Below are 20384 nucleotides of genomic sequence, written 5' to 3' on the forward strand. Positions count from 1 at the left end.
TTGCTATATCAGTGGTGGCCAAACTTCTTCATGTCAAGGACCAACCAAAATGATATGTATTTGGCCGTGGACCCCCCATCTCAAAATATTGTGTTCCAGCCAGGGACCCCCACTCCCCCCAGAAGCAAAGATTTTAGATACAAATGTTCGCATAAAAAAATATAGGCCTGTATATTCAAAGATTTGCAGAAATCTTTGAAATCACTATTTTCCTAAAAATAGCAGATATACAAGCTCATAGCGCGGCACTCGGTGCCGCGCTATGAGCTTGTAGATCTGCTATTTTTGAATAGCCAAAGACATCTAAAAATGACACGGATAAATAAATATGGTGATACAATGTTTTCACCTGACAGTGACGATAATGTGACGTGTTTGTGTGTGTGTGTGTGTGTGTGTGTGTGTGTGTGTGTGTGTGTGTGTGTGTGTGTGTGTGTGTGTGTGTGTGTGTGTGTGTGTGTGTGTGTGTGTGTGTGTGTGTGCGCGCGCGCGCGCGCGTGCGTGTGTGTGTGTGTGCCTGCGTGTTGTGCGTTCCACCGTACCTGATCCTCCTCTCCTCCTCCCTCCTCGTCGTACTTGAGGATGTTGTCTCGGACGTCGTCCTCGGGATCGATGAGCAGCAGCTTGGCGTGACACTCCTTATCGCGCCTCTTCATCCACACCACGAACAGCAGCACCAGAACTGCAGCCAAAAGAGACCAGATCTCACGTTACATAGAGCATAATAACGGAGGTACATATTTTTCTAAGATAAAACCATCCAATCCGGTGTTTTAGAGCTCGGACAGGGGCCTGATCAGGGCTATCTTTATGGTTAATCCTGCAATAATCTAGCAGTATCTCGGATGATGTTTGTCTCTATCTTCATAATCCCTGTGTCCGTGTGTTAGGGCCTTATTTATACTTAGATCTAGATCTAAATAGATCTAAATAGATCTAAATAGCAGATAGCAGAAAATAGCAGATCCACATAAGCTCATAAACGCAACGGCTGCAGTGGTGTAAAGTAACTAAGTACCTTTACTCAAGTACTGTACTTAAGTACAATGTTGAGGTATTTGTACTTTACTTGAGTATTTCCAATTTCCAGTACTTTTACTTCTACTCCACTACATCTCAGAGGTAAATGTTGTACTTTTAGTCCACTACAATTATTTGAAAACTTTAGTTGCTAGTTACTTTGCAGATATAAATCATTACGTTATAAAACATACATTAACCACTTTAGCCCTTTGGTACTGTATACCTAGGCTGTTTGAAAATTGCCGATCTACAAGCTCACAACGCGTCGTATCGCGACGCGTTGTGAGCTTGTAGATCTGCTATTTTCAAACATTTTAGAACTTTTACTTTTGGTACTTTAAGTACATTTTGATACCAATACTTTTGTACTTTTACTCAAGTAAAATTTTCATTCCGGTAAAATTTTCATTATAACAGAGTATACTTCTACATTGCAGTATTGATACTTTTACTTAAGTAAAACATTTGAGTACTTTTTCCACCACTGCACGGATGCAATGCGTATAATGAGTTTATAGATCAGCATAAATTGGTCATAAGTGTGGGCACAGGAGGAGGAGGAGGGGGGGGCCACTCACTGAGGAGGATGATGATGCAGAGGAGGATGGCGATGATGGCGCCCGTGCCCAGGCCGGCGGCCATGATGTGCTGCTGGTCGGTGCAGTATCCGTTGATGTCACACTGGCACACCTTGATGCGCAGGTAGGACGTGTTGGACATGGGCAGGTTGCCCGAGTCCGTGATGATGATGGGGATCTCGTAGATGCCGCTCTCCAGGAAGCCGATCTTCATGCTCACCTGGGCGTAGTCACCTGAGAGAGCGACACACACACACACACACACACACACAGAGAGAGAGAGAGATTGGTACTTCAGGGTTATAAAATAAGCTTTTAACCCATTAGGGCCTGAGGCCGATTCTACAAAATGTCTTCTAAATAAATAGAAAAATAAAAAAAACATTAAAAAAAAAAAAATCTATGTTGCTAGTGGTTCTCAAACTTTTTCATGTCAAGGACCCCCAAAATTATATGCATTTGGCCGCGGACCCCCATCTCAAAATATTTTGTTCCAGGGACCCCCTAGAAGCAAAGATTTGAGTTGCAAATGTTCACTTTAAAAATACATATATATTCAAAGATTTGCACACATTTTCACGATTTTTCTAAAATAGCAGATCTACAAGCTCATAGCGCGGCACTCGGTGCCGCGCTATGAGCTTGTATATCTGCTATTTTTGAATAGCCCAAAGACATCTTAAAAATGACACAGATGCGTTCCCGGTCTTAATGGGTTAAAAGAATACAATAAAGCCATTTAGAGAAAACATCCGAACGAAGGGGGATTAAGTCAAAACAGTCATTTGTAGTGCCTGGTGTTCACAATATGATTATGACCTTATTACCACTTTGCAACGAGAGTATGCGGCGTGAGTTCCTGTACCTATCTAATCCAAAATATGGTCAGGATTTAGATTCTGCAGCTTAGAACTCCACTGAATACCTTTCGATAATACCGGTTTAGAATAAATTCCCTGCCGCTATAATCCATACGCCCGTTATCCTATTAAGATATACTCAGTGCGTTATGACTCACTGCATCTAATCGCTAACACACAATACATGAGGCATTTTCCTCATATTTGTTCTGAATGAGAATAATCAATTAAAGGCTGTTTCCCAATGTAACACTTTAACACCATCTGCAGTATGGAAAATAAGTTACAGTATATTTGTACAATGGACATTTATATTTGCTGACATTTCCACCTATCACTACAGTTTGTGTGTGTCCAGACTGCAGCACAAATTAACCCATTGATACCTGGAACGCATCTGTGTCACTTTAGATGTTTTTGGCTATTCAAAAATAGCAGATCTACAAGCTCATAGCGCGGCACCGAGTGCCGCGCTATGAGCTTGTAGATCTGCTATTTCTGAAAAATCGTGAAAATATTTTTTTAATATTTTTTTCCGATTTTTTTTTAGGATTTAGAACTTTTTTTAGACGCGGCCTCAGGTCTTAATGGTTTAAACGCTAAATTGCAAGAATAATATTCACAATATTGGAGACGTAGTAATAAATGAATGCCGGTAATAGGCAACAATGTTCATTAATGCTCATTTGGTCTTCAAATCCAAAGCCTGAATATGGACCATGATTAAATGATTATGATTGGTGATGATTGTGTTTTGTTATTGTTTTAAGGTCATATTTAAGCTGCAAACCTGAATTTGAATGAATACAATTATATTTTAAGCAATCTGTGTGGTAGTCCGCTAACACAATAGTACATCTGCAGTTGTTGTAGGTCGTCTGCCTTCTCTTCTATTGAGAACTGTGTAGACTGGCTGACAACAAGTGATACTGCCTGAAGCTTATAAGTGCAATATTCCCCCCTCAGCAAGTGGGTGTTCTGTTTTAGCTCAGCGGTACAAATTTGTCTCTCTCTCAGGAAGGAGACCCAGTTTGAATCACGGGATTGACGTTTCAAACAAGACACTATTAACCAATAGGCTCTATGCACAGCAGCCACATTGGAAAGAAATTGGGCCTCTTCCTTACTTCCTTCACAGGTGTTACCAATGATACTAATGAAGGCTCTGTTCCATTCTGGTCAGGGTGCTGATATCGTGCATGTTGGCTCACTAGAAACACTCCATTTTGGTTCCCAAATGGCCCCTTATGGTGGGTGTGTAACTCGGAGAGTGTACAAATGGAACCAAATGGACCCCTAAGGGTCCATTTGGTTCCATTTGTACACTCTCAGAGTAATGGGGGTCCTTGAAATTTAGACTGCTACACTAAATGGAAGGGAGCCTTAATTAGTATTATTGGTAACACCTGTGAAGGAAGTAAGGAAGGGGCCCAATTCATTCCCAATATGGCTGCTGTGCATAGAGCCTATTGCTACGTGCTGCAAAAGCGTTCATGTAACTTAAGTTGTGACGTCTCACTTACCACTGAGTCTGGTGATGGTCCAGTTTCTCCTGACGTCTTGTGGCCTGTGGGCCAGCTCGAAGGCAAACGGGCCGGCGTTGGGGTTCAAGTCTTCGTCCAGCGCCGTGATGTTGATGGCATTGGGCTCCGGTTTCTCACACACCTCTGCCTCCTGGGGGAACACTCGCGGGGCATTGTCGTTGATATCCAGTAGGAAGATCTGAAGGGTGCCTGTGCCAGTCGCTGACGGTATGCCTGGATACCCGTGGGCAACAAGACAAATAACAAAATATTTATGAGAACGTTGTATAATGCAACAACAAAAACACAAAGCAAGTCCTTTTTCTCTGGAAAGCACATTAAAATGGGGCACTTCAAACAGCTATCGGTTCATGTGGGCGAAGACCGCATAATGATCTGAGAAGCTAATCTCAAATGAGGAGGGTGAGTCAGAGCGACCGACCGATATTTGGGCAATAACTTCACACCCACATCGTGTGTGCGCGTGCGTGCGTGTGTGTTTGAATTACTATACTTGTGAGGACCAAACGTCCCCACAAGTGTAATAGAATGTGAGAAATAGATGTTTTGTTTTGTTGAAATAGATGAAATTGTTATTTATTATTATATAAGGTTGAAAAAAGATTTTTAGAGATAGAAAGATTCAGGTTGGCCTTAGGTCTAGGACTAGACCTTTAGAGGTTAGGTTTAGGGGGTTGGGGTTAGATTTTCCCCTATTGTATACTTAGTTGTGAACGTGCGGCGATGTCAAACACCGGAAAATAGCCGATCTACAAGCTCACAACGTGTCGCAGCGCGACACGTTGTGAGCTTGTAGATCTGCTATTTTTCGGCTTTAGACTTGCGGTTAAAAATGCCCCCCAAAAAAAAACATAAATCAATCATAAAACCGGCTTCCTAAACTGTTGATGTTCTCAGAAATATAGTAGTACAAATGTGTGTGTGTGCGCGCGCATGCTTGAGCATGCATGCCTGCGCGAGCGTGTGCGTTAAGCACATGCATGTGCCTGAGGAATATCTTCCTGGCGAAGGCCAACGGGACGGGAATACTAAAAGGGCAGCCGGCGGACAGAGCCCACTGTCACCTCCTCTCAGCATCCTCTTCTATGCATTCACTGCAGTTAAGAGGCTTTTTTTACCATTCGGGCCACGCTCAAAGGAGCTAGTCATCCAATCCTGACCCATTAACCCTTTAAGACCTGAAGCCCATTCTACAAAACGTCTTCTAAATCTAAAACAGTATTCTGAAAAAAACTTATGTTTCTATTATCAGTGGTGCTCAATCTATTTCATGTCAAGGACCCCCAAAAATATATGTATTTGGCCACCGACCCCATCTTAAAATATGTTGTTCCAGGGACCCCGCAGAAGCAAAGATTTGAGTTACAAACGTTTGCTTTAAAATATATATATTCAAAGATTTGCACACATTTTCACGATTTTTCTAAAATAGCAGATATACAAGCTCATAGCGCGGCACTCGGTGCCGCGCTATGAGCTTGTAGATCTGCTATTTTTGAATAGCCAAAGTGTAAAATAATGCTTTTTTAGCTCAAATCAAAAAATGACACAGATGCGTTCCAGCCAGGTCTCAATGGGTTAAGGCTGAGAAACCTGCTTTATTGGTGGAGTTTTTAAGCTTATTGGCCTGAGCCATGCTCCGCGGAACAGGGTTAAACCTGAACAGAGGTAAAATCCTGTCGGGTGCAGGGGAGAGGTGACTATGTCCCGCACGCTACACCTTGGTTCTAGGATCGCTACCACATTAACCTTCGACTAAAGCTGGCCAGCGTTACCAGACATGCCAAGTGCTTTGGCGCAGAAGCTGCGCCCTTCAAGCATGGATGCTGCTTTTGTTGCCTCCGAGGGAAAGAAATCCTCCAGAGATTGGGTGCACTGATATAGCAGTGTCTGGTTATAAAAGGCAAATAACAAAAGCAGTCTATTTGGTGTGCCGGGGTAGAGAAGAGAGAGAGACCTTCAAAAGATTTGGCGACAAAGCCAACCTTGTGCCAGGTTTGCTTTCATAAACATGACTCTATGTGTTGCTGACGGCGCCTGATGGCTGCGGTGGAGTGGCATTGTAATCAGGCAGGCACATTAACCCATTAAGACCTGAGGTTCCGATTCTACAAATGTCTTCTAGATCCTAACAGTTTTCTGAAAAAACGTATGTTTCTATGTCAGTGGGGCTCAAACTTTTTCATCTCAAGGACCCCCAAAATGATATGTATTTGGCCGCCGACCCCCATCTCAAAATATGTTGTTCCAGGGACCCCCAGAAGCTTTGCACACATTTTCTCGATTTTTCAAAAATAGCAGATCTACAAGCTCGTAGCGCGGCACTCGGTGCCGCGCTACGAGCTTGTAGATCTGCTATTTTTGAATAGCCAAAGTGTAAAATAATGCTTTTTTAGCTCAAATCAAAAAGTGACACAGATGCGTTCCAGGTCTTAATGGGTTAAAACAACTAAAACGTACTGTCTAGTGCATTAGAGGGTGATATTTTTGTGGACTGTGGTGACATACCGTTATCCGAGGCCATGAATGTTGCATTGTACAAGTTGTTCTTCACAAAGGGGGACTCTCGGTCCAGAACGGCTATCGTGGTGATTCGGCCAGTGTTGGGGTCTATCTTCAACCAGTTGGCAGGATCCGTGAGTTTCGCGTATCTTGAGAGGAGACAAAAAGAATCGAGCGATTAAACAAAAGGCTCATAATCCTTAGCGTTCACTTAAGACTTCAAAACAACATTATGGTGAATTTTCAGCACGGCTTTATCCGTAACACATCCCGAGTAATGAGCATTGCCACGGAAAAAGGCATAAAAACAGGCATAAAAGGGACTATATTCTCTGCACCTGGTTTCGTGAGCTTCCTTTGAAAATATGCCGTTTCAATTAGGCTCTAACTGTGCCATTGACACAATGGTCCAACCTACAAAAACGTATGTTTCTATATCAGTGGTGCTCAATCTTTTTCATGTCAAGGACCCCCAAAATTATATGTATTTGGCCGCCAAAGATTTGAGTAACAAATGTTTGCTTTAAAAATATATATATTCAAAGATTTGCACACATTTTCACGATTTTTCTAAAATAGCAGATCTACAAGCTTGTAGCGCGGCACTCGGTGCCGCGCTACGAGCTTGTATATCTGCTATTTTTGAATAGCCAAAGTGTAAAATAATGCTTTTTTAGCTCAAATCAAAAAATGACACAATGACACCTCCTTTCATGAAGTACCTGATGTTTTGCTGCATGAAGCGGTCAGGGTCCTGGGCGGTGAAGGTGGTCAGCGTCGACTCGGGGAGCACCCCCTCCTCCAGCTTGATGAGCTTGGGGTTGGGGTCGAAGTAGGGGCTCTCGTTCACGTCCAGCACGCGGATGGAGACGGTGGCGGTGGACTGGCGGGGCGAGTGGATGCCTCGCGCCAGCGGCACCTCGTTCACGGCCACCACCGTCAGTACGTACGTCCTGAATGATTCGTAGTCAATAGGCTGGGTGGGGGAAAAGATAATAAGAGGATGCTGAACGAGACGGAACCAAATGTGATGCAAGATAAACAAAAGGAAATGACACTGTCAAAAATGTCAGTAAAAGTGACAATCTCTGAAAATATCCATCAAGTGCGTTCGGGACATAACGCGAAAGATTAGATTCCTCTCTGCTCCCGAGGAGCTCATGGCGGAATGACCCCTACCACAGAACACAGTATCTGAAGGGAGGTTGATGGTGATACATGATCATAATCAAAGCTCATCATCGTTGCGATGATGATCACCTAAATGAAGCGATGGCATCATTTCGTAGTGCAAATTCAAATTGGCTCCGGCGTATACGCGAACGAGCAGATTTCTTAACCCATTAAGACCTGGATCTGTGTCATTTTTAGATTTGAGCTAAAAAGCATTATTTTACACTTATGCTATTCAAAAATAGCAGATATACAAGCTCGTAGCGCGGCACTCGGTGCCGCGCTACGAGCTTGTATATCTGCTATTTTTGAAAAATCGTGAAAATGTGTGCAAATCTTTGAATATATATTCTTTTAAAGTGAACATTTGTAACTCAAATCTTTGCTTCTGGGGGGTCCCTGGAACAAAATATTTTGATGGGGGTCCGCGGCCAAATACATATAATTGTGGGGGTCCTTGACATGAAAAAGTTTGAGCACCACTGATATAGAAACATACGTTTTTCAGAAAACTGTTGGGATTCAGGAGACGTGTAGAATCGGCTTCAGGTCTTAAAGGGTTAACCCTACTCTTATGAATTCCTCGTGTGCCTCTCTCATCGCTCCCCCTCTCAACGACAGTGAATGGAAGGTTCCACCCTGTAGCCATCATCAGCATACATCAGTGTATATACTGACAACACTGATGATAGCTACAGGCTGGAACGTCTGTGTACTCTTGTCATCTAAATGCCTTTTGGCTTTGGTGGTAATCTTTTTTGAGTGCAAAAACCTGCAAAGCATTTGCACTCTTGAGCATCCTGGTGACTCGTACTGTATGCCTTGAGTGCAGCAAAAGTTTTATAACTTTTTTTTTCATGAGAATGAATGTAATGTTCTCTACAAGGCTGTTTGTTGATGGAATTTAGATTCAATTTGTAAATACCAGGTCTCGGATGCTACAGTTTCACTCAGGTATTTCCAAAAAGAAGAAATTCCTTGGATGGAGATCAACCCCCAGTGACCAGGGTTGCCAGATCTGCTTATTATAATTTCCCCGCAAGATTTTATTTGAAAATAGCAGATCTACAAGCTCACAACGCGTCGCGATGCGACGCGTTGTGAGCTTGTAGATCTGCTATTTTCAAATAGCTGATGTATATGTTAATGTGCTCATGTGGGCCCATAGTCGCTTCTTTTGGGCTGGTTTTCCTAGACCTGGTTGCTTGTTTCTCTCACAGAATCTGGCAACGCTGACTCTGAGCATCCTGGTGACTCGCGCTGTATGCCTTGAGTGCAGCAAAAGTTTTATAACTTTTCTTTTTCATGAGAATGAATGTAATGTTCTCTACCAGGCTGTTTGTTGATGGAATTTAGATTCAATTTGTAAAATACCAGGTCTCGGCAGAAAGATGCTATAGTTTCACTCAGGTATTTCCAAAAAGAAGAAATTCCTTGGACCCACCACTGCACAGCAAAATCCTCAGTGTTAGGTTTCATGACGTTCAGTTTTACCACACATTAAAAGTATTTGTCATGGTCCTTCAAACGTGTATAGAAAGTTTTAACAAAAAATTCCACTCCATTGATCCATGGCAGGTGTTTTTCTCTCACATTTCTAAAGCCTTTTCAACTGCAATGAAAAAATAAATCTTTGCCTGCGGGTGTCGCTGGTGAGGGATTTTGCCTGTCAATCATCGCCTCTGCTCCGCCCCCCCAAAGGAAAGGATAGGGGAGGGGAGGGGCGAGGAGGAGAGTGGGCGGGATTAACCGACAGTGACCTCACTGTCGAAGGGCCAAACTCAGATTACTTTTCAGCCTAATTATTCAAAAAAAAACAGACCACAGAAAATCCACTGAATGTTCAAAGTTCAGATTTTTTGGGTGTAATTGAGGTCATAAAACCCCCCAAAAAACATTTAAAAAAAAAATGAATGTCATAGAACCTTTAACTTGTGAGCATAAAAATGGACCGATTAGGAGTGAAATTAACATTTTGCTGCGTCCACTACCGCAGAAAAGAAAGATATCTATGTATGTATCTATGTATGTATGTATGTATGTATGTCTTAAAACATTTATTTATTTTCCATTTATATTCATTCACACATAACCTGACCTGCACCACGGCTCACTCCAGTATGCAGTGTGTGCTGCACTAAGCAGCATTATAAACAATTCATCTAGGATCTCATGCATTCAAGGTGAACTGAATCTCTCTGGGGAGACGAGAGGAGAGGCGTAGTGGTTTTTGTGGACAGACGGTCTCTTACCTTGACCACGGTTACCAGGCCCTCGTTAGAGGTGGGATCAGTGGGCACGGAGAACCTGCCGGTGGGGTCGCCGCCGGAGATTTTGTAGACGGTGTTCCAGGCCTGCGTGTTGGGCTGGTCTTTGTCAGTCACCGTCAGGTTGGCCACGATGACATTCACCCGGTTCTCTGGTACCTCGCCGAAGAACTGTGTGCGATATGAATAAAGCATGAGGCGGGAGTCAACAGTGAGCTGTTAGTGATACTGCTGGGGCAAGCAGAAAGTACACAGAGAGACCTGCTATACGGAGGCCTCCACCGCCAAGGACCCATTCCAGGTAAATAGATATCTACAGCGACTTATCATGTCATCATGATCATCTCACACGCTCCCTAGCACTGATGGCACAACAATTGCATTAGCCCGTTAAGACCGGGAAGGCATCTGTGTCCATTTTTTTATTTGAGCTAAAAAAAAGCATTATTTTACACTTTGGCTATTCAAAAATAGCAGATATACAAGCTCATAGCGAGGCACTCTGAAAAGGCCTGAACATTTTGTTCAAATCTTTGAATATATACATTTTTAAAGCGAACATACTCAAATCTTTGCTTCTGGAGGGTCCCTGGAACAAAATATTTGACAAATGTTCGCTTTAAAAAACTATATATAATTCAAAGATGCACACATTTTCAAGATTTTTTTCAAAAAAAAAGGTGCCGCGCTACGAGCTTGCAGATCTGCTATTTTTGAATAGCCAAAGAAATCTAAAACGACACACACAGATGCGTTTCCCGTATGGAACGGGTTAGACATTTCAGTTATTCACAACCGCCATAAGTGCCTCATTCACTCTGATGCACGGCGGCGCTAGCTTGCCATGGCGGTGCTTGCATGTGTCAACATTTGGAAGCGGGGGGGTTTATAACAGCGTACGCATGGCTGGCTGGCTGGCTGCTGGGATGTTGACGTTGCTCCAAACATGCTAGGCAAGCAGAAGTGAATGTGCGAGTGTTGGCTGAGTGTGTGTGTGTAGCCACATTATAGGGAGGAAAGGTGGGGAGGCTTTTCGGGTGCTGTGTCAAGGCCTCAAGCCTGATTTATACTGTATTAATAAAACCCGGGGGTGAGACGAATAAACAATACAAAAATTGTTGGTGAGCACTTTTTTGGTATCAAAACAATACACATATTTTCAGCACGGGACACCGTTGTAAGATTAAGTATAAATCTGGCATTAGATATGAGTGGCATTCTGCCTTTCTATGTGGAGTTTGCATGTTCTCCCCGTGTCTCCTAGGGTAGGTACCCTCACAAAAAACATGCAGTAATCCTGGTCTCTATACTGCCTCCCCCTGGTCAGCTGGGGCGCCTGATGGAGGGGAAAGGAACTGGTTGGAGTAACGTGTTCCTTCCACACGCTACGTCTAACCAGGGAACTTCCCCCCTGTCGGGTGATAAGAAGCGGCCTGCTAGCTCTCATGCATTGAAGGCGGCATGAGCTCGGCTCTAGGCTCTCCCTAGGCTGGCAGAGGGAGTGTAGCGCCCAGGATTACTTAGAGAATTGGCACTGGGTGAAAAAAATGGGTTACAAAATCGTGGGATAAAAAATGTAAAGAAAAAAAGATATGAGTGTCATTCTTACCGTGTCGACGGTGAACTCTGGGGGGTTGTCGTTGACGTCGGTGACTTTGATGACTGCGGTGGCGGTGTTGGAGAGCCCGTACATGGGGTTGCCTTCCATGTCGGTGGCCTGGATGATCAGCGTGTACTGAGGCACTTTCTGCAGGAGAGAAGAGAAGAAAACAGCCAAAAAACGTTTAAAACACACATTTCCAAATATCTGATAACATTAGTCCTGTCCAGTGTTGCCAGATTCTGTGAGAGTAACAAGCAACCAGGTGTAGGAAAATCAGCCGAAAAGAAGCGACTATGGGCCACTTTAACATATATATCAGCTATTTGAAAATAGCAGATCTACTGCGACGCGTTGTGAGCTTGTAGATCAGCTATTTTCAAATAAAATATTGCGGGGGAATTAAAATAAGCATATCTGGCAACCCTGGTCCTGTCTCTGGGGAAAAACAAAAACACGAAAAAAAAAACAATGTCTATCAATGTACAGCTTTCAATTCGCGATACAGAATTTGCTCGCCGAACTAATTGCGTTGACTAATGCCAGCTTTTCCCCATTTATTCCCTCCAGGAGGAGGATCGAGGCGTTATATGATTGCCACGTGTGAAAGAGACACCTCTTGCTCTGTGTGGAACATCATGAGGCATGATGGGGGGGATCCGGGAGGTAACAAATGACTCCTTTCACATTAAAAGGCACTCAGGTGACGGACCAGTTGCGAGGTAATGAGAACTGGGCAAATTACTTTCACGGTGGCAACTGCCGGACATCTAACAGCGGCCCCAGGGCGGACGTGATTGAACAGCCACCTAGCCAGATTGCTCTCACCAGAATTACACCAACTGGCTCTCTCTCTCTCGCTTTATATATTTATTTGCCTCTTGGTATTTTCTTCCCCCTCCCTCCCCATCCCACACAGCTGTGCCATCCAATTAAATGAGAGTTTATAGTAAAGGAGAAAGAGAACAAAATAAAGACAGGGCTGTGAAAGATTTAAATGCATTTAGACATTTAACATTTAAGTCATTAAGACCTGGAACGCATCTGTGTCACTTTTAGATTTCTTTAGGCTATTCAAAAATAGCAGATCTACAAGCTCGTAGCGCGGCACCGAGTGCCGCGCTACGAGCTTGTAGATCTGCTATTTTTGTAAAATCGTGAAAATGTGTGAAAATCTTTGAATATATATATATTTTTTAAAGCGTTAGGATTTAGAAAACGTTTTTTTTTTATCGGCCTCAAGTCTTAATGGGTTAAATGCTCAACGATGCAAGTTGCCACCATGTAGTAGCAAATAAGTATGTGGCTATTTGTACTTCTCGTTTTTATGAATAACCAAAGAGAAAATGAATTCATGTTCATGGAGGGCCGTGCTAATGAGAGGCCGTGCTCTGAGAACTCTGAAGCCCATCGTTTTAATGATGAGAGAGAGAGAGAAAGACAGAGAGAGAAAGACAGACAGAGAGAGAGAGAGAGAAACCAACCTCTCTGTCCAGGCCTGCTGCCACTGTAATGATGCCTCCCGTCTTGTTGTTGATGGTGAACATATTAGAGGTTGGGCTCTCAGGGTTCTGGGACAGGATCTTGTAACGCAGCATTCCATTGGCCGTTTTAGGGTCGTCTTTGTCAACGGACGTCACGGTCATAACGAACGTCCCTGAAGGAAAGAATGACACAAATGACATGTAAATAGACGGACGGACAGACAGACAGACAGACAGACAGACAGACAGACAGACACGCACGTTGCACACACACAGCCTTTTGTCTCTCAATCAAGTACTGTATCAAATTTAGCTCCGCTTAATGCACTATGGGTTGGCAATGAAGAAGGCATTAGAATTGGAATGGTGCTGCAGTGAGTGAGTCTCCAGATATTTAAAACCTTTCGTATTACACGCTGCCAGAGTACTTCTCATGAGGTTACCAAATGCATAGATCACGTCAATACTTAACAGCAGCCGACTTAACAAAGCAGCCGCCCCACGAGTGCCATCGTGGCGCCGTTTGATCTGTTAATAGTGGAAACGGAAAGTAGAGCTGGATTGCTCCAGACTACAGTACAATAGGCTCTATGCACAGCAGCCATATTGGGAATGAATTGGGCCCCTTCCTTACTTCCTTCACAGGTGTTACCAATGATACTAATTAAGGCTCTGTTCCATTTCGTGTAGCACAGTGGTTCTCAAACCTTTTAATTTCAAGGACCCCCATAACTCTGAGAGTGTACAAATGGAACCAAATGGACCCTCCCGGGTCCATTTGGTTCCATTTGTACACTCTCAGAGTTACACCCTCTCAAGGAACCATGAGGGTCCTTGGACCACACTTTGAGACCCACTAGTATTTCTAGTGAGCCAACATGCACAATATCAGCACCCTGACTCTGTTTGACCAGAATGGAACAGAGCCTTCATTAGTATCATTGGTAACACCTGTGAAGGAAGTAAGAAGAGGCCCAATTTTTCTCCAAAATGGCTGCTGTGCATAGAGCCTATTGGAGCAGAGCTGGAGGTTGGCCTGGCCTGGCCTGGTCTGGTCTGGTCTGGTCTGGTCTGGTCTGGTCTGGGGCCTTACCTGGCTTGGAACCTTCAGGGACGGTGCCGTTCCAGATCTGATGAATGAACTCTGGCCTGTTGTCGTTCATGTCGATCACGTTGATCACGATGTCGATAGGATTCTCCACTTGGTTGCCGTTGAGGTCGACCGCGTGAGCTCTCAGCTGGGAAAATGGATATATAAAACATAAATAAACAAATAGTACATACAGTACACATGGATGAAAGCAACATAAAATATCACGACTGAAAATGTTTGTATGGCCTAATGTGCGACTTGTGAAACATTGTTGTGAAAGGAGCCCTGAAAGGGCTTATGAAAGCCGATTCCAAAACAATTAACCCATTAAAACCTGAGGCCGCTTCTAAACATTTTCAAAATCCTAAAAAAAAAAAATCGGAAAAAAATATTTAAAAAATAATTTTCACGATTTTTCAAAAATAGCAGATCTACACGCTCATAGTGCGGCACTCGGTGCCGCGCTATGAGCTTGTATGTCTGCTATTTTTGAATAGCCAAAGACATCTAAAGTGACACAGATGCGTTCCAGGTATCAATGGGTTAACGCAATATGTAAAATGATGATGCTTTAGTAACATTGTTCCTGCTGTTCTTCTACATACTGCCAATCAGGTGAAGAAATCACAGATTGAGGCTTTTAACCTTTGTTTTTAAATGAAATATCCGAGACTCTTAAGACCTTATGGAAGATGCTTCTGAACATATTGCTAGTTTGACCACTTCAAATGCTCTAATCTTACAATAATAACCAGAAATAGCCCGTCTACAAGTGACGCATGGAGAGCTCGTAGAATAGGCTATTTTCGCTGCGCAACATGCTTCCATAGAAGACATGCTGGCTTCTATGGGATCCAAATGAGTCATGGCGACTGAGAACTTTAATCCACACACACACACACACAAAAGTACTGCTATAAGAATGAAACCCATCAACCAACACAAAAAGCCTTAGTTGTATTCTAAAGTTTCCTTTTAATTCAAACAGACACTGGAGCTGAGAATCTATATCTTCCGTGGCCTTATCACAGTAAAGTAGCTTTTTATGCCAAATAACTTCATAGCCATTTGTCAAAGACAAAGACTCCTTTAACCCATTAAGACCTGGAACTGTGTCATTTTTAGATTTGAGCTAAAAAGCATTATGTTGCACTTTGGGCTATTCAAAACAGCAGATATACAAGCTCATAGCGCGGCACCGAGTGCCGCGCTATGAGCTTGTAGATCTGCTATTTTTGAAAAATCGTGAAAATGAGTGCATATCTTTGATTATATATATTTTTAAAGCGAACATTTTTAACTCAAATCTTTGGTTCTGGGGGTCCCTGGAACAACATATTTTGATGGGGGTCCGCGGCCAAATACACATCATTTTGGGGGTCCTTAACATGAAAAGGTTTGAGAACCACTGATATAGAAACATACGTTTTTCAGAAAACTGTTGGGATTAAGAAGACATGCAGAATCGGCTTCAGGTCTCAATGGGTTAAATTCTCAGACGGATAAGTCAGATTTCTTCAAGGACCAACGGCACACACCCCGTGCCTCCATGGAGCAGTATGTGGGGGCTGTTTGGGCTACGAGGGGTCCTTGAGCAAAGGCCAACCGGCCAGACTGGAATGCACAATCCCCACCCAGCAAGAACACATACCATACCACGAGATAAAGCAGGCTTGGGAAAACATTCACAAAGAGATTGTTGCAGTGCAACGCTTTGGCTCAGAAAGGCACAGAAGAGCTTTTCTTGGACGTTGGTTACACTGCAAAACCCTGAGTGTTCATTTTGTTGCCGTCGGGCAGTGTTGATTTCGTTGACTAAAACTATGACGAAAAATGTTCGTCGACTACCTTTTTTCACTGACTAAAAACTAAATAAATAACAAATAAAAACTAAGCTATGATGACTCAAACTAAGACTAAATATACGGACAATTTCAAGTCATTTTATGTTTGGTTGCGCTCGGATGTTGCGCTCTGAAAATAGCAGATCTAATAGATCTGCTATTTTCAGCATGTAACCAAGTGTAAAATCAGCCATTACGACGCCATCGAGGCCAAAATACATTTTAGTCGACTGAATCAACTGTAGATTTAGTCGACTATAACCTTATGATATTTAGTCGACGAAACTAGACAAAAACTAAAACACTTCAGATGACTAAAATATGACTAAAACTAAATGGAATTTTATTCAAAAGACTATGACTAAAACTAAATCAAAATTTGCTGTCAAAATCAACACTACCGTCGGGTGGAAACCTTGTATGTCCAAAACTGTTCCTTTTTCAGGAAATGGAACGAAGATTTCCAGAAATAGCTAAAATAGCAGATCTACAAGCTCACAAGTGCAATCGACTATTTTATCTACTCTAGTATGACGAAGTAGGTCATTAAGACCTGAGGTTCCGATTCTACAAAATGTCTTCTAAATCCTAACAGTTTTTAGAAAAAACTTTTCTGTATCAGTGGTTCTCAAACTTTTTCATGTCAAGGACCCCAAAATGTACATGTATATGGCCGCGGACCCCCATCTCAAAATATGTTGTTCCAGTGACCCCCCAGAAGCAAAGATTTGAGTTACAAATGTTAGCTTTAAAAATATATGTATTCAAAGATTTGCACACATTTTCCCGATTTTTCAAAAATAGCAGATCTACAAGCTCATAGTGCGGCACTCGGTGCCGCGCTATGAGCTTGTAGATCTGCTATTTTTGAATAGCCAAAGTGTAAGTGTAAACATTTAGCTCAAACCAAAAAATGACACAGATGCGTTCCAGGCCTTAAAGGGTTTAAGTCTGAGCAACATGAAAACACATTGTACAGTCTGTATGTACTGTAGACTCACGTGGAAGTTAGAGATGTGCTCTCTGTCCAGGGGCTTGTTGACGGACAGCTCTCCAGAGATGGGGTTGATGATGAAGATGCCGGTGGGGGGCTGGTCGGCGCCAGGCCCCGTCACGCTGTACCTCAGGGAGCGGTTCTTATCATGGTCCGATCGGATCTGTGTGTGCAAGGCAAGAGTTGAGCGTTATTAATAATGGATACACAACAGTAGTAGTAAGACCTGTATATATAGTGTAGTAGTGCTGCTATCCATCTATAAATCCAGGAATCTTTGTTTGTCTGTGTGCCTGTCTGTCTGTCTGTCTGAGTCCATTTCTTTGTGCCCGTACAGTATATTATGGAGACGCACAATCTGGGTGCATCATAGATGACTGATGTCAAAGTCTGGCCTCAAAGCACTCTCTGATAACGGATACTGGTAAAACAGTCTTCTCTGTTAGAGCCTCGAAGTAAGACAGACCAACAACTACCTAACCTTCAAATTCAACCTTAAAAGATGGCTAAAAGCTAACCAAATTTGTAATCATGAGTAAATTTGTTTTGTCTTTTGTACTATGTCTACTTGTTTTGTATTGTTGACGATGTCTCTTTTTGTATGGATAACTATACCACTTTTTTAACAGCCTGCCCAGGGACTACAGATGAAAATTAGCCAACTCTGGCTAACTCTGGCTCATTTACATGGACGTGAATAACTGACATGTTGATCAATGTGCATTGTCCCTGTTAAATAAAACAAAACAAAAACAATACTGCACTAGTAAGTACTAGTGGTGGGAAAAAACGGTCATTTCAGTGAACGAACGATTTCGTTCATGTTCGCGGCAATGATTCGTTCAAATGGATTCTTTCACGTTCTCGTTCAGTAGCACTATTTTCTAGTGTAAAACACCATCGCGGGAGTACGGTGGGAGCATGAACGCTAGTGTGAATGTAGCAATTTCAGAAAGTGAACGAGCTCGTTCGCGTTCACGGCAAAGAACCAGTTCTTTTGAACGAATCGACACATCACTACTAAGTACTCTGTCAATGGGTACTGCACAAGTGATTAAAAAAATAAAATAGGACCAGGCAGCTTCTTCCACCGCACCGTGTGGGTAAAGGGAAGCGTTTGGCTTTTTTTTTTCGCTGTGTGTTATACTGTGCTTAAGCAGTTCCGTCTGGTCTATACTCGTCAATCCCACTTGCCGTGTATAAGCTAAGACACACCGACGCTCCACATCCTGGAGCAACACGCTGAGCAAACAGGCGATTTCCTCACCCTCACATCATCCATTAAAGCCCAGAAACATCCCCCCCTTAATACGGCTGGATTAAACACAATACATACAGATGGTATATACGGGACTTAGCAGTCAGTCAGGAAAGTCAGCTTATGGCGAGAAGGGATCTACTTCTTTAACCCTTTGAGACCGGGAACGCAGCATCCGTGTGTCGTTTTTAGATTTCTTTGGGGCTATTCAAAAAATAGCAGATATACAAGCTCATATAATATGAGCTTGTAGATCTGCTATTTTTTGAAAAATCCTGAAAATTCGTGGCAAAATGTTGGATTATATATATTTTTTAAAGCGATCATTTGTAAAATATTTAGTTCCAGGAACCCCCAGAAGCAAAGATTTGAGTTACAAATGTCAGCAAAAAAAAAGGAAAAAAATCAAATATTTGCACAACTTTTCATGATTTTTCAAAAATAGCAGATCTACAAGCTCATAGCGCGGCACTCGGTGCCGCGCTATGAGCTTGTATATCTGCTATTTTTGAATAGGCACAAAGAAATCTAAAAATGACACACGGATGCGTTCCCGGTCTTAAAGGGTTAACAGACATGAGAAGGATTGCTGGTGTGTTTCTGTCGGCCCGCCCACACCCTCCTGCCGCGACCAGGGGAATGCTAGCAAAATGGATGTGCCAGCCAGCCAGTGTGTCCTTGAGCCATGATAAAAAAGGAGGGATAATATCTCAACAGACAAACGGGGGTAACAGCCCACCGGTGGGCACTTTAGATTCCTCTGTGTTTCAAAGGAAAAGATAAACAGCCCATATATGGTCGAGCAAAGTGTCCTGACCTTTAGCAAAGGGTGGTAAATATTGAGACTTTTGTTGGAACGTGGAAGTATAAATGTGTTTGAAGGAGTGTGGGAGAGGCGGGGGAGGCTAGGGTAACTCGCAGTGTGTACGTGTACGCGCGCGTGTGTGTGCGTGTGTGTGTGTGTGTGTATGTGGGCGCGAGCATGAGTGTGTTTGTCTGAGATTTGTCTTACCCGAACAAGTTCCTGTGGGAATGGGCCTCGGGAGTTCTCAGGGACGTTGATTGGGGGGATGACCCAGTCTCTCTTCATGCGCTGGAGCTTGCTGTTCGTCTGTCGCGGCGGGAACGCTATTTCCCTCAAAACCGTGGCCGTCGTCCCTGCAAGGTCAGCAACATCATCCTGAAAGAGGAAATGGACATCATTTTAGAAATCACAGACAGTGATCGGATCCACACACAACATATTCCTGTCAGTATGTTAATTACTTTCTTCACTGTTTGGAGATACTCTGTTTATTTGCTTATTTGCTTCAGTAAATGTCTGTACTACCTATGAGTATGTAAAAGAACAAAAACGAATAAACAAAACGTTAAAAAAAAAAAAAAAAAACATATTCCTGTCAGTGGGATGCTTTAGTCTAGAAGCATGGGGGCAGGTGTTTGGTATGGGGGCAGGTGTGGGAATCAAGCCTTCGAAACCTTCGAAAGGCTGATGCAATGCCTGAGCTTAAGTACAATAAATTAATGGCAGTGAATATTGATTATTGCCTACCCTTAACCCATTAAGAACTGGAACGCATCTGTGTCACCTTTTTGATTTGAGCTAAAAAAGCATTATTTTACACTTTGGCTATTCAAAAATAGCAGATATACAAGCTCATAGCGCGGCACCGAGTGCCGCGCTATGAGCTTGTAGATCTGCTATTTTTGAAAAATCGAGAAAATGTGTGCAAATCTTTGAATATATATATATTTTTTTTAAGCGAATATTTGTAACTCAAATCTTTGCTTCTGGGGGGGTCCCTGGAACAACATATTTTGAGATGGGGGTCGTAGGCCAAATACATATCATTTTGGGGGTCCTTGACATGAAAAGGTTTGAGCACCACTGCTGTAGAAACATCCGTTTTTTTCAGAATACTGTTGGGATTTAGAAGACATTTATAGAATCGGCTTCAGGTCTAAGGGCCGTTCACACCAAGCACTACAACGATAAATATATTGTTCAACATTGTCGTTTTTATAGTTGTGATGTGAACTCTACCATCCACTTGAGTCAGAATGTTGTTGTTTTTTAACTATACCTGTATAGTTATAGTGCTTGCTTGGTGAGTAATGCGGAACATTTGCCATTCCTATTGAAGTACGTGGATTTTATGCTCTA

The 20384-nt window shown here is 42.8% G+C and overlaps 1 protein-coding gene across 1 annotated transcript in view; it reads right to left on the bottom strand.

The window, feature by feature from the left end:
* The window catches only part of LOC311046378 (cadherin-2-like), a 93628-nt gene that overhangs the window by 11793 nt on the left and 61451 nt on the right, over positions 1-20384 (bottom strand). The window contains exons 4-14 of the mRNA XM_084058638.1: positions 19233-19400; positions 16970-17125; positions 14125-14269; positions 13032-13204; positions 11557-11694; positions 9933-10118; positions 7230-7483; positions 6514-6656; positions 3985-4218; positions 1602-1835; positions 543-682 (exon numbers count right to left, since the gene is read on the bottom strand). Of these exons, the coding sequence (XP_083914764.1) occupies positions 543-682; positions 1602-1835; positions 3985-4218; positions 6514-6656; positions 7230-7483; positions 9933-10118; positions 11557-11694; positions 13032-13204; positions 14125-14269; positions 16970-17125; positions 19233-19400 (1971 nt within the window). The remainder of the gene's footprint in view (positions 1-542; positions 683-1601; positions 1836-3984; positions 4219-6513; positions 6657-7229; positions 7484-9932; positions 10119-11556; positions 11695-13031; positions 13205-14124; positions 14270-16969; positions 17126-19232; positions 19401-20384) is intronic.

This window comes from Gymnoscopelus microlampas (genome assembly GCF_963454915.1).
Source record: "Gymnoscopelus microlampas genome assembly, chromosome: 5".
NCBI classification, from domain to species: domain Eukaryota; kingdom Metazoa; phylum Chordata; class Actinopteri; order Myctophiformes; family Myctophidae; genus Gymnoscopelus; species Gymnoscopelus microlampas.